At 46.0% G+C, this 13,446-nt stretch overlaps 1 protein-coding gene across 1 annotated transcript in view; it reads left to right on the forward strand.

Moving 5' to 3' along the window:
- Positions 1-13,446, forward strand: part of KLHL32 (kelch like family member 32) — a 320,778-nt gene that overhangs the window by 281,269 nt on the left and 26,063 nt on the right. The window contains exon 9 of the mRNA XM_063917019.1: positions 3,925-4,117. Coding sequence (XP_063773089.1) covers positions 3,925-4,117 — 193 coding nt within the window. The remainder of the gene's footprint in view (positions 1-3,924; positions 4,118-13,446) is intronic.

Raw genomic sequence — 13,446 nt, forward strand, 5'->3', positions numbered from 1 at the left:
ATCATGCAGCTCACCGATAACCTTTGCAATCTGGTGGACAACTATGCAATAGATAGCACCTATCCTCAGGGGCGGATCCAGAAGAAAATGATAAGGGGGGCACCATGGAAGGGGCAAGTACATTTGCGTGCGGCTTCGGTGCATGTGAGGTGCAGGGTGCAGTGGGCACCGTTTGAGGGGCAGGGGGCAGCATGTGAGGGTCAGGGTGCAGTGTGTGAGGTGCTGGGTACAGGGGGCAGTGTGTGAGGGGCAGGGTATAGGGGGCAGTGTGTGAGAGGCAGGGTGCAGCGTGTGAGGTGCTGGGGGCAGCGTGTGAGGGACAGGGTGTGAGGCAGGATGCAGTGTGTGAGGGGCAGTTGGCCCCCAGTAATAATGTCCCCCAGTAATTATGTCCTCCAGTAGTTTGCCCCCAGTAGTAATGCCCCCTGGAGTTTGCCCCAATAGATGAACCCCTCAGTAGTAATGCCCCCAGTAGATGCCACCAGTAAAAATGTCCCCCAGTAGTAATGCCCCCCAGGAGTTTGCCCACAATAGATGACCCCCAGTAGTAATGCCCCCCCAGTAATAATGTCCCCCAGTAGTAATGCCCCCCCAGTAGTAATGCCCCTTGTTGATGGCCCCTCCAGTAGTAAGGTCCCCGTGTAGTTTGCCCCCAGTTGATGCCCCCGCTGCACTAAGGAAGAAAAAAAACATCATACTTACCAAGCCCCGTTCCCGCTTCCAGACTGCTGCAGTCCTCCTCCTCTCTGGGCGTCCGCTCCTCAGTCAGAACTATGGGGGGTCATTCCGAGTTGATCGCTCGTTGCCGGTTTTCGCAACGGAGCAATTAAGGCAAAAATGCGCATAGTACGCAGCGCGCATGCGCTAAGTATTTTAGCACAAAACTTAGTAGATTTACTCACGTCCGAACGAAGAATTTTCATCGTTGAAGTGATCGGAGTGTGATTGACAGGAAGTGGGTGTTTCTCGGCGGAAACTGACCGTTTTCTGGGAGTGTGCGGAAAACGCAGGCGTGCCAGGATAAAACGCGGGAGTGTCTGGAGAAACGGGGGAGTGGCTGGCCAAACGCAGGGCGTTTGTGACGTCAAACCAGGAAAGAAACGGGCTGAGCTGATCGCAGTGTAGGAGTGTCTCGAACTACTCAGAAACTGCTAAGAATTATTTATTTGCAATTCTGCTACTCTTTCGTTCGCTATTCTGCTATGCTAAGATACACTCCCAGAGGGCAGCGTCCTAGCGTGTGCAATGCTGCTAAAAGCAGCTAGCGAGCGAACTCGGAATGACCCCCCATGAGAGAGACGTCATGACTGACGTCTCTCCCATAGCACACGCCGCACAGTGACAGTGCCGGAGCTCAGTACTGAGCTCCTGCCTCCGGCTCAGGGTGAGGAGACGGGTGCCCGCTGGTAACACAATCTCAGCGGGCGCCCGTCATCTCCCTGTGCTGCGCTGGGGACACATAGGGTTGGGGCCACAAATGACAGGGGGGGGGAGCACGGGCCCGAGTGCCCCCCCCCCCGGATCCGCCACTGCCTATCCTTGTGTATCAATGCCTATTTCCCCATAGATTGTAAGCTTGCGACTGTTTATTAGCCAGTTTTGTTTTATTATTCCAAACATGCTGACATCCTGAATATCAAAATTCAGCAAATATTGACATTCTGGTGTCGACATTTTGACTGGCACTCCACCTGTCTATCACATTATAAGGACTCCTACTTCATGGGCCTTGGAACTGCAGAAAACTTAGTTTGAGCACAGCTTTGTTGGTTTGTGGATATATCTCAAAATCCACACTAATAAAGAACAAAAAGAAACTTTAAAAATCGAACCTCTTTTCCTCCTCAACTACTGTTGTGTTGTTCAGCATCAGTCTTCCGAGAGTGTGAAACATACTGTGGAAGCTGTTTCATGTACGTCACACTTTTGTATGTTTAAAGGTTTTAGTACATTTAGTAGAGTGCAACTAAAATACTATAAAAGTGCAAAATGCATCCCATTAAGAAAACAGGATGAGACCCCCGACATATGGTCAATGTAGAAATCCAGTTTTCTCTGAACAGAAAAAGGCAGTGTACCCTCCAACAAAGCAGCGAGCACGTTTCAAATGACATTTGCTTGTTGCTACAAATGTAGTTACTCATGTCTTTAATCTACCAAACTGAATGATGGTTTTAATGTTATTCAAGCATTTGCAAGGAGACCACCACATTTCTTTTAGAACTGTGTTTGCAGGCCTATTACTATTCAGAAAAATAGGTCACTCTATGGTATCTGTAGGGCTTTCACGGCACAATAAATCTTTGGATCCCTTTACCCCTTTAATTTGATATTGAGACTCGTTAACTCCAGTAATATATTGGTAGTTTTGCATTAATAATATCCCCTTAAATGAAATGTGCATTTTGATGTTTTGTTGCACTTTTGTGGAAACATCACAGCTATGCTTTGCTTCCCTTGGTAATTGTAAGGTATGCTATTCCAAGCACACAGACAGTTAATCATTGAAAGTTTATAAAATGAGGACTGCTTCATGTTTGCGCACAGTCTCATTTTTTTTATATTCTTCTGGCATATTGTTTACGGTGGGCCCTGGCAAACCACATCTGCTTGTACCCGCTCTGCATCTCAATGAATCTATCATCGAGCACTGGGGCATGGCTTTAAGCAAGGCCTTTGTAAAGAGTCAATAATGACTGCCATCTGCCACCGAGCACAGAGCTACCTGCTAGCAGACAGGCTGCGCTGACCTCTGCTTTCCCATCACTGATTAGTATTCAAACATTGCCGTTTTAGCCGTGACCTTACTCAGGCCCCTGTGCCTCTCTGCTTGTGTTATGGTTCACCTGGCAGGCATTGCAGTAGAGGAAAGAATGCTTTAATCAGGGGACAGGATGCTTTGCAAATCAGATGGCATCTTTATCTTTCTATTTTGGGATTTCGCTGTTAATGATGCAAAATACAGTAGTAATTTCTGATCCTGTCCTAGTTAATGTGTACAATTGGATTATAAAGTTTGCTAAATGAATCCAGGAGAAACATGCAAGTTATACATTTGATGAACATGTTGATGTGTTTTATAAACTGTGGACGTAATCTGTAAATTCTGTGAATAGTAAAAAGACACATTCAGAAATTAATATACTCCCAGTATACTGCATTTAAATGTCTACTTTATAATAATAGCCATGCATTCTTTTAATTACACAACAAAGCTTTATATTAAAAAGCATAAACATGCCTTACATACCAAAAAATTACATCTATTTTAAGATGTCACCTTCTCTTGGGGAGATATCCAACAGTTAATTAGCTCAATGTTGCAGCTTGATGCCCCCTACTTCCACTGGCCATCTCCAATGCCACCAGTCATTAAAACAAACTGATTTGCCATATAGTATTGACTGCAAGCGGGAAACTGGAAACCGTGACATTCCCCCTTATGCCACGTAATCATTAGGATTTGGCATATTTACGGAATATATGACCAGTATTAATAATGTCCTTCACTGAAACCTGTAAACCATGCTCTGGCTATTTCTGTACCCGATCACACTAATATGGTTCCAGCTCATTCTGCTCGCTATCCATGTTTATTCCAGCGTTCCCCCTGCTACTTCTACTGGGCCCCTCCATCGAATGCCCACTACCTTTATTGAGAAGCTACAGTATACTGTATCTCTGCCCATTAGCCTGACTAAACAATTTAATGTTAGTGAAGTGAGTTTAAGCAAAGAACAACTTAAAATGGCTATTAGTAACTTATAGAGCTGCTGCTCAAAATTTCACAAAATACACATCAAAATAAGTCTCCAATGTTTACAACCAAATTCATCCATCTTACTGTATATGTGTTCCTGTTCCTTACTGTGCATCAGTAACCAGTGCAGAATGCCATAGCAATTTCTCATTTGTATTTTCCAGAATAAATGGATAAGTCGCAGTCCTATGCTGCAGAGGAGAGTGTACCATGCCATGGCAGCAGTGCAAAGGAAACTTTATGTCTTGGGTGGAAATGATTTAGATTACAATAACGATCGGATTTTGGTTCGACATATAGACTCTTACAATATTGACACTGATCAGTGGACACGCTGCAACTTCAACTTACTCACAGGTAAGTATGATCTAACCAGAAAATGCCTCTGCAGCTTATACTGCGACACATGCCTTGATTCCTTTCATCAGTGTGATCATAGTCATCACATTGTTTGTATGCAAGAGTTGCTTTGCCCAAACTAGAATAAGTAATTTAAGAGTTAAAGTACAGTAAAATAAGAAAGTCATATAATATTATATATTGTGAAAATCTAATTCAACAAAATTACCAAAAAATATTTCCAGCTTATATAAAAAAGATAAATAATGCATGAGACTTTGGCACTAGGAAACGGACAGCCTCATACAGGATGCTACAGAAAATCCCTAATTCTCTGTAGCTGAGGGACAGGGACCTGCAGAGTGTGCATATCATAGTATAGGGGGCAGAGCAGCCATTGTGTCAGGAAAACCCCATAGTATCTGGTCTCCGGCCCACATCTGAATGTACCCACTGTAACTGGGTATGGATCGTTGGGTCGACCCAACTTAGGTCGACACTCATTAGGTCGACCACTGAAGGTCAACATTGCCATTAGGTTGACATGTGAAAAGGTCGACATGAGGTTTTTTGTGTCGTTTTCTCCGTAAAGTGACGGGGAACCCAAATTAGTGCACCGTGTTCGCTCTCCATGCTTCAGTTTACCGTTCCAATCATGGTCCACGTGGATCGTTAAGTATGAAAAAATCCAAAAAATTAAGAAAAGAAAATGTGAAAAACTCATGTCGACCTTTTGACCTAATGGCAATGTCGACCTAACGACCGTAACTTCCTAAATGTGGTGCTACTATCTATATATACAGTAACAATTATACACAACACACACCAGATTGATCTGCAAAGTTCTCCGGCTCACTAAGTGGAATATTTATCAATTATTGGGTTTTAGACACAATAAATGTAATTTAATATCGCAGCTATTCACACCAATAAGAAATTAAATATGATCCAAATTATGTGTCAATATACACCCAGTTGGACAGGGTCTCTGAATGGAGCTTGTCCCTGCGATGTGTTCGGAGTGAAGTGACTACATCAGCAGTCTCTTCACTCCTCGGTACTCCATTGCATGTGCACCAGCCATTGGCCTCTGCTGGTAATTTTTACAAAATGTAGCCCATAGACATAGACAATAGGCAAACACGAGGTGGCATTGGGTGCCAGGGCCAAACTATTGGAGCTCTGGCTGCTGTTGGAAATGGAGGGACTGAGGCACATATATTGAGATATCTGCTGCAATCGCTCCATAATACATTGGGGGGATACTTACTATTTGTGGCTCTTCCTGCAAATATTACTTGATAACTAAGCCCCCAAGGGGTCTATTATGCTATGATAATCCCTTTTTCTCCTGTATTATGCGCTAAAATAGGATTTTAATACCTACCGGTAAATCCTTTTCTCGTAGTCCATAAGGGATATTGGGGAAATCTAGTACGAAGGGGTATAGACAGGGCCCAAAGGAGCCAGTGCATTTCTTCAACTGGGTGTGCTGGCTCCTCCCCTCTATACTCCCTCCCACAGGCAGTTATAGGTAAAAAGAGAGAGGAGAAAGGACATATATGAGAGAAGGAACATGAAAACAGAAAAGGTGGTGAGATTTAAACACCAACACACCACTAACAAACAACAACAGCAACAGCTGAACAGGAACTATAGAGCAAGAACATGCAGAAAAATCCACGCACTGAGGCGGGCGCCCAATATCCCTTATGGACTACGAGAAAAGGATTTACCGGTAGGTATTAAAATCCTATTTTCTCTAGCATCCATAAGGGATATTGGGGAAATCTAGTACGATGGGGACATCCCAAAGCGTCCAGAACAGGCGGGAACGTGCGGAGACTGCTGCAGCACCGCTTGCCCAAACTGGTCCACTTTGGCCAGGGTATCAAATTTGTAGAACTTCACAAAAGTGTACTTCCCTGACCAGGTAGCAGCTCAGCATAGTTGCAAGGCAGAGACTCCACGGGCAGCCGCCCAGGAAGAGCCCACTGATCTTATAGAGTGGGCCTTTAGAGATTTAGGAACAGGTAAGGCTGCAGACACATAGGCCTGTTGGATAGTGAGCCTAATCCAAAGAACAATGGACTGCTTTGAACCAGGGCAATCCCTTTTTCTGCGCATCATAGAGGACAAACAAGGAATTCGTTTTTCTGACCCGAGCTGTGCGCTTGACATAGATCTTCAAGGCACGCATAGCATCCAATGCCTCCGGCGGAGCAGAAGCGTCAGAACCACAATAGGTTGAGTCAGATGAAACGCAGAGACAAACTTCGGCAGGAACTGCTGTCTAGTCTGGAGCTCTGCTCTGTCCTTGCAAAAGACCAAGTATGGACTTTTACACGCTAAGGCCCCCAATTCTGAAACACGTCGAGCAGAAGCCAGGGCCAGTATCATCACCGTCTTCCTCGTGAGGTACTTATCTTCTACCGTCATAAGAGGTTCAAACCAGGAGGACTGTAGAAATGCCAACACCACATCCAAATCCCAGGGTGCCGTAGGTGGCATAAAAGGTGGTTGTATGTGGAGTACCCCTTGCAAGAAGGTCTGAGTTTCAGACAACACAGCCAATTTGTTCTGGAAGAAAATGGAGAGGGCTGAAATCTGGTCCTTAATGGAACCAAGCCGTAAGCCCTTATCCACACCAGCCTGCAGGAAACGTCCCAAGTGAAACACTGCAGGCGGATACGTGCGTTCCACGCACCAAGAGACCTATCTCCTCCAGATATGATGATAGTGTCTTGACGTCACAGGTTTTCTGCCCTGAACCATGGTAGCAATAACCTTTTTGGAAAAGCCCTTGTGAGCTAGGATGTTCCTCTCAACCTCCATGCCGAATTCGCCGTAAGTCCGGGTAGACAAACGGTCCTTGTTGAAGATCTCTTCTTAGTGGTAGAGGGTTTTCGACAGACATGTCCAGAAGATCCACGTGCCACGCCCTCCGAGGCCAATCAGAATTGCCTGGACACCTTGATTCCTGATTCGCTTTAGCACCCTAGGGAGCAATGGAATCGGAGGAAACAAGTAGACCAGCCGGTACGGCCAAGGAGACGCCAGTGCGACCACTGCCCTTGCCTGAGGGAGAACAATACCAGGGAAGTTTCTTGTTGAGCCGAGAAGCCATCATGTCTATTTGTGGGCAACCCCACCGTTCAATGATTTGTTGGAACACCAGATGGTGGAGCCCCCACTCCCCCAGGTGGAGATCGTGACGATTCAGGAAGTCCGCCTCCCAGTTGATAACACCCGGAATGAAGATTGCTGACAATGCTCTTGCATTTCTTTCCACCCAGAGGAGTATCTTTGACACCTCTCGCATGCAGGCTATGCTTTTTGTCCCTCCTTGACGATTGATATACGCCACTGCCGTGGCGTTGTCCGACTGTACCTGGATCGCGTGATCCCTGAGCAGAGGAGAGGCCTGAAGCAAAGCATTGTAGATCGCCCGAAGTTCCAGAATGTTGATCGGAAGAAAGGCCTCGTGGGCTGGCCACCTGCCCTGGAACTGCGCCCCTTGGTTGACAGCTCCCCATCCCCGTAGAACTTGCATCCATTGTGAGGAGGGTCCACTCCTGAATCCCAAAACTCCGGCCTTCCAGGAGATTGGAGGACTGTAGCCACCAAAGGAGGGAAATCCTGGCCCGAGGTGCCAGCCGAATCATCTGGTGCATCTGGAGATGCGATCCGGACCACTTGCTCAGGAGATCCAATTGAAATGTTCTGGCATGGAACCTCCCCATACTGGATTGCCTCGTATGAGGAAACCATTTTTCCTAGCAATCTTATGCAAAGATGGATGGAGTAGGCCGGAGCACCATGCGGACCATCTCCTGAAGAGTGTTCGCCTTGTACTCTGGTAGAAACACCTTCTAGGCCACAGTATCCAGCAACATCCCCAGGAACAGGAGCCTCTGAGTTGGCTCCAGGTGGGACGTCTGCAAGTTGAGGATCCACCCATGGTCCAATAAGAAGATGGATAGTGCGATCGATATGGAGCAACAAAAGCTCCCTGGATTGTCCCTTTATTAGAAGATCGTCCAGATAAGGGACCACATTGACCCCTTGGACCCGGAGTTGGAACATCATCTCTGCCATCACCTCTGTGAATACCCTCGGGGCTGTGGACAGGCCAAAGGGTAGTGCCTGTAATTGAAAGTCATTGTCCAGTAGGGCAAACCGCAGGTATGCCTGATGAGGTGGCCAAATGGGAATATGGAGATAGGCGTCCTTGATATCCAAGGAGACCATAAATTCCTGTTCTTCCAGGCCCGCAATCACTGCTCACAGGGATTTCATCTTGAACACCTTCAAGTAAGGATTCAAGGATTTAAGATTCAAAATGGGTCTGACTGAACCGTCCGGTTTCGGCGCCACAAGCAGGTTTGAATATAACCTTATGCCGCATTCCGGTAGTGATACTGGAACAATGACGCGAGACTGAACCAACTTTCGGATTGCCTGGTGCAACGTAACTTGCATATCCTCCAAAACTGGTAAGCTTGATTTGAAAAATCGTTGAGGGGAGTACTGTCGAACTCCAGCCTGTAGCCCTGAGAAACGAGATCTCTGACCCAGGCATCCAGGCAGGAAGTCTCACAGACGCGGCTGAAGTGACGCAGTCGAGCTTCCACCTCGAGATCCCCTTGGGGTGGGCAGTCATGCTGAGGCCTTAGTGGAAGCAGAACCGGTGGACTGTTCCTGAGAACTGGTGCTTTCAGTTTTTCTGGACTTCCCTCTGGTGCCTCCGGTTTTCTGGACTTTCCTCTGGTCCCTCTAGCCACATTGGAGGCACCTCTGGCCTTAGATCGAAATCTGTGAGACCGAAAGTACTGGACAGACGGCCCCGGACAGAAGCGTCTCGCCGACGGGGCCCCAGAGGAGAGGAACGTAGACTTCACAGCCGTAACTTTGGAAATCCAGGTATCCAATTCGACCCCAAAAAGCCATTCCCCAGAAAAGGGGAGGGATTCCACACTACATTTGGATTCTGCGTCCGCGATCCACTGACGCAACCCAAGGCCCTGCACGCCGACACTGCCATGGCAGAAGTCCAAGCATTAATGTTCCCCATCTCCTTGAGCGAAGCAGAGGACACGGGTAGTGTCCTCTGTGAATTTGAGTGGCCCAAGAATGAATAGCATGGGTCATCCAGCAACCTGCAATGACCGGTCTTTGTGATATACCGGCTGCAGTGTATATTAATTTTTAGGGTAGTCTCTATCTTCCTATCCCCAGGATCCTTCATTGTAAAGGAGCTGGGGTGGGCAGCACTGCCTTTTTAGACAGGCGAGAGACTAAGACATCCACCCCAGGGGGTTCCTCCCAAAATGTTCTACCTTCAGGAGGAAATGGAAAAGTGCGCAAACACTTTTTGGACACTTGGAATTTTTTTGTCTGGATTTTTCCGGGCCTATTTGAAGAAGTCATCTAACTCTGTAGAATCAGGGAAAGTGACATTAGGTTTGTTTTGTGTAAAGAAAAATGACTGCTATGACGCAGCGTCCTTTAGAGGGAGCTTTAACACATCTCTTATAGCCAAAATGAGGGGTTCAATACCCTGAGCAGCATCGGGATCCCCAACTAACGGGGTCCAAGTCATCACCATCATCCTGTATATCTGCTGTATCAGATAGAATAGCAGGTAAACCACGCTTCTGAGGACCTGCATGAGAGAGGGGGGACTGTGCATCTGCCCTAACAGCTAAATCTGCAACAGCTTGTAGTAGCTGAGTTTTCTGCACATTAGCATTGAGCCGGGATGACATATCAGCTATCATAATCTTAAGAGACCCTAACCAGTGGGGCTCTGGACCCTCTCCCTAGCCCGTTCACTGATTTGTGAAGATTGACTGCATTGTTCACAGGAAACAGAGTCATTAGATAAGTGAGAGAATCTAGTGTGACATACACTGCACAGCTTGTGTTTACCAATATTCACAGTAAGCCTAATAACATACACACAGTTATAATGCAAGCCTGCCCTACTGAGAGGAGACAGAGAGGACACCAGCACACCCTGAGCTGCACAGCCCCAGTGAGGCTGTCAGCTCCCTATAATACAGTAAACACTAACAATTATTGTCCTAAATAGGATCAGGATAGTGTACACAAGCGGCTCTCCCCCTTTGCTACACCCTGTACCAGATATCCAGCGTGCAGCGTGTCTGAGGATCAGGAAGCGCTGTACTGCACAGGAAGGCGCCAAATCTCCTCAGGTACCGCTCTGAGGTAGCTCCGCCCCCTTCTATGGCGCCGGAGTTACATACATTTATTATACTGGCAAAAGTCTACTTTTAAGCTTAAAACATCACACAAGTGCTAGTCAAGCCCTTTTGTGTCTACATGGGGATCTTAGCGGGACCCCCCTGGGAAGGTCCCATATGCCGTGCCCGTGGTCAGCCGCACTTTGAACTTTGTACTCACCACCGATGTCACCTTCAGGCAGCGTTAGGGGTGTGCGGCGTGCTGCAAACAGCTAAGGCGCAGTGCCCCACTGAACAACCACTCAGTACAGTGGTCCTGCAGCAAGCAAGCGGCTCTGCACCTCGTAAAGCCGGTGACGACCCCCCCCACCCCCATGGTGCAGGTATGCTGTTGCCCAGACAGGAGCTGCAGAGATGTGTATCCTCTCCTGCGGGCACTTTTTTCGAAACTGCCTGTGGGTGGGTGCATAGAGGGAAGGAGCCAGTACACCCAGTTGAAGTTAAAGTGCACTGGCTCCTTTGGACCCCGTCTATACCCCATCATACTAGATTTCCCCAATATCCCTTATGGATGCTAGAGAAAAGGGTTTACCAACACTTTGATTAATTTATTGTTTCTGCAGATTTATGAAATATTGCTTCCCTTTACTCTGCTATGGGAAGTGCAATCTACTTCCAATTTATCAAACTGTGCTAAACGGAGTTTACTGCAGTTCTTGTCAAAGTCATAATGCATCTCAGAATGGCGTTAGGAGCAGTGAATACCGTAGAATACACAGACAGCAGCTGGAGGTTCCAGAGCATACAATATGGCTGTCAGTCTCCAGCATAAGGTCCACACTTTAATCTGATTACCATTTGTCCCCCTCTGCTCAAACTTCAGTCAGTATACCCAGCCTCCTCTCCCCATAACTCACCCAAGCACCTGGGACCTACTTTAACATGCATGGCATGTGCCTCACTCGGAACTGAATGGACACCTCATTGAGGAGCATTAATCCATTGAAATAACAATTCACTAACAATATGGCTGCCTGCAGTCCCAGTAAGACCTTTGTGTCCTGATGCATGTACACTATGCATAAAAAAATAAGACAAGAAGCTTTCTGGTTGCAGCTTAATAAGCACTTAAAACTTCAAAGGAGTGAACCCATTTTTATAGTGGATCGCATGGGGATCTAGTTTAATAAATTGCGGCGGTAAACAATTCTATGGTATGCTGCAATACAGTATGGTAAGTGCTGCAGCAACTGAAGGAATGATAGACCCCTAAAATAGTTTCCTGTTTGGAAAGCTATTTGTTGTTCCTTGGAAATAAAACAAATTAGAATATACTCAGCTGAATGATGTGGGCATTAAACCATTCAATTATTTTAATGAGAACCCTCTTGCAGTGTGCATATGATCAGAGGCGGGACTAAGGGGTGTATGACTGCACCCAGGTGTCACACTCCGAGGGGTAACATCAAAATGCCGGCTCCTCAATGACAGGGAGCTCTGTGACATTATCGTACAGCACTCTGCTCCTGTCATTAAGGAGGAGTTGGCTGTGCAGGCAGATGAGTATCCAGGGGCAGCCCAACATCTCTGGGAATGTCAAACACACCCCAGTGTAATGAAAATAGGGTCAGGTCATGCCCCCCTTCTGGGTCGCATGAGGGGGGGGGGGGGCTTTTTAGCACACTGGCAGTCACTGACCTCTGTGACACCCCTGCATATGTTGAATATTGTTTATTGCAACTCAGAGAGTTTTTTTTTTTTTTTAAACAGTAAGTTCATATCACATTCTATAGCTTAGCTGGCACAGAACTTTTAGCTCAAGAAAGAGGCCTTGGGTTAAGCAGGGACTGAAGAGAGAACTGCAACCTTAGCAGGTTAAAGCAGTGTTAATTTTGTCAACAAAAATGTTGCCTAAAAGTATGTTGACTGCAGTTTATTTTAGGACTAAAATGAAAACCGAGATCCACTGACTAAATCTGAACTAAAACAAAGCAACAAGAAGTGACTAAAACTAAATGTAAAGTCCTTGTCAAAATTTACACTGGAAGTATGGTTTTACATTTTTAAAGAACAATTATATGTTCTAGATATTTGCAGAAAATAAACATGACCTGCTGTGAAGGAAATAAGATTGTGTATTGCACTTGTTTGTTCTAACAAACTTAAATAATTAATTTTGATATGATATATGGGAGCACTATGGTAAGTCAGACTCCGTATGTAACATATTCTCAGCCTACTGAGCCTAGATTACTAAACAGATAGTTAAAAGGTATGCAAACTTCTCAAGAGAATTTTAGAGAAATGTTCTTCAGCAAAATCCATTAGTTTCATTAAACTATTTGCAAAAGATATGACTAAAACATTGACTAAAATAAAACTCAGATACACTTACAAACTCTTGACTAAAACGAAGCAAAAAGAAAAAGTCTAAAATGCGACTTTAAACCAACGACAATTCTAAGTACGTGACTAAGACTAAATTGAAAATCCATGTCAAAAATAGGATTTTAATACCTACCGGTAAATCCTTTTCTCCTAGTCCGTAGAGGATGCTGGGGACTCCAAAAGGACCATGGGGTATAGACGGGATCCGCAGGAGACATGGGCACACTAAAAGACTTTGACTGGGTGTGAACTGGCTCCTCCCTCTATGCACCTCCTCCAGACCTCAGTTATAGGAACTGTGCCCAGGGGAGACGGACATTTCGAGGAAAGGATTTTTGTTAAACTAAGGGCGAGAGATATACCAGCTCACACCACAAACACACCTGGATTAGCGGGAATACCAGATAACAGTATGAACTAACAGCAGCAACATGCTGAATATAACTGATACACAACCTTTGTGCAACCGAAAACAACAAGTATCAATACAACTGCAAGGAACAGTCCGCACTGGGATGGGTGCCCAGCATCCTCTACGGACTAGGAGAAAAGGATTTACCGGTAGGTATAAAAATCCTATTTTCTCTTACGTCCTAGAGGATGCTGGGGACTCCAAAAGGAGCATGGGGTCTATACCAAAGCTCCAGACCGGGCGGGAGAGTGCGGACGACTCTGCAGCACCGATTGAGCAAACATGAGGTCCTCCTCAGCCAGGGTATCAAACTTATAGAACTTAGCAAAAGTGTTTGACCC

Source organism: Pseudophryne corroboree, chromosome 4, assembly GCF_028390025.1.
Source record: "Pseudophryne corroboree isolate aPseCor3 chromosome 4, aPseCor3.hap2, whole genome shotgun sequence".
Taxonomy (NCBI): Eukaryota; Metazoa; Chordata; class Amphibia; order Anura; family Myobatrachidae; genus Pseudophryne; species Pseudophryne corroboree.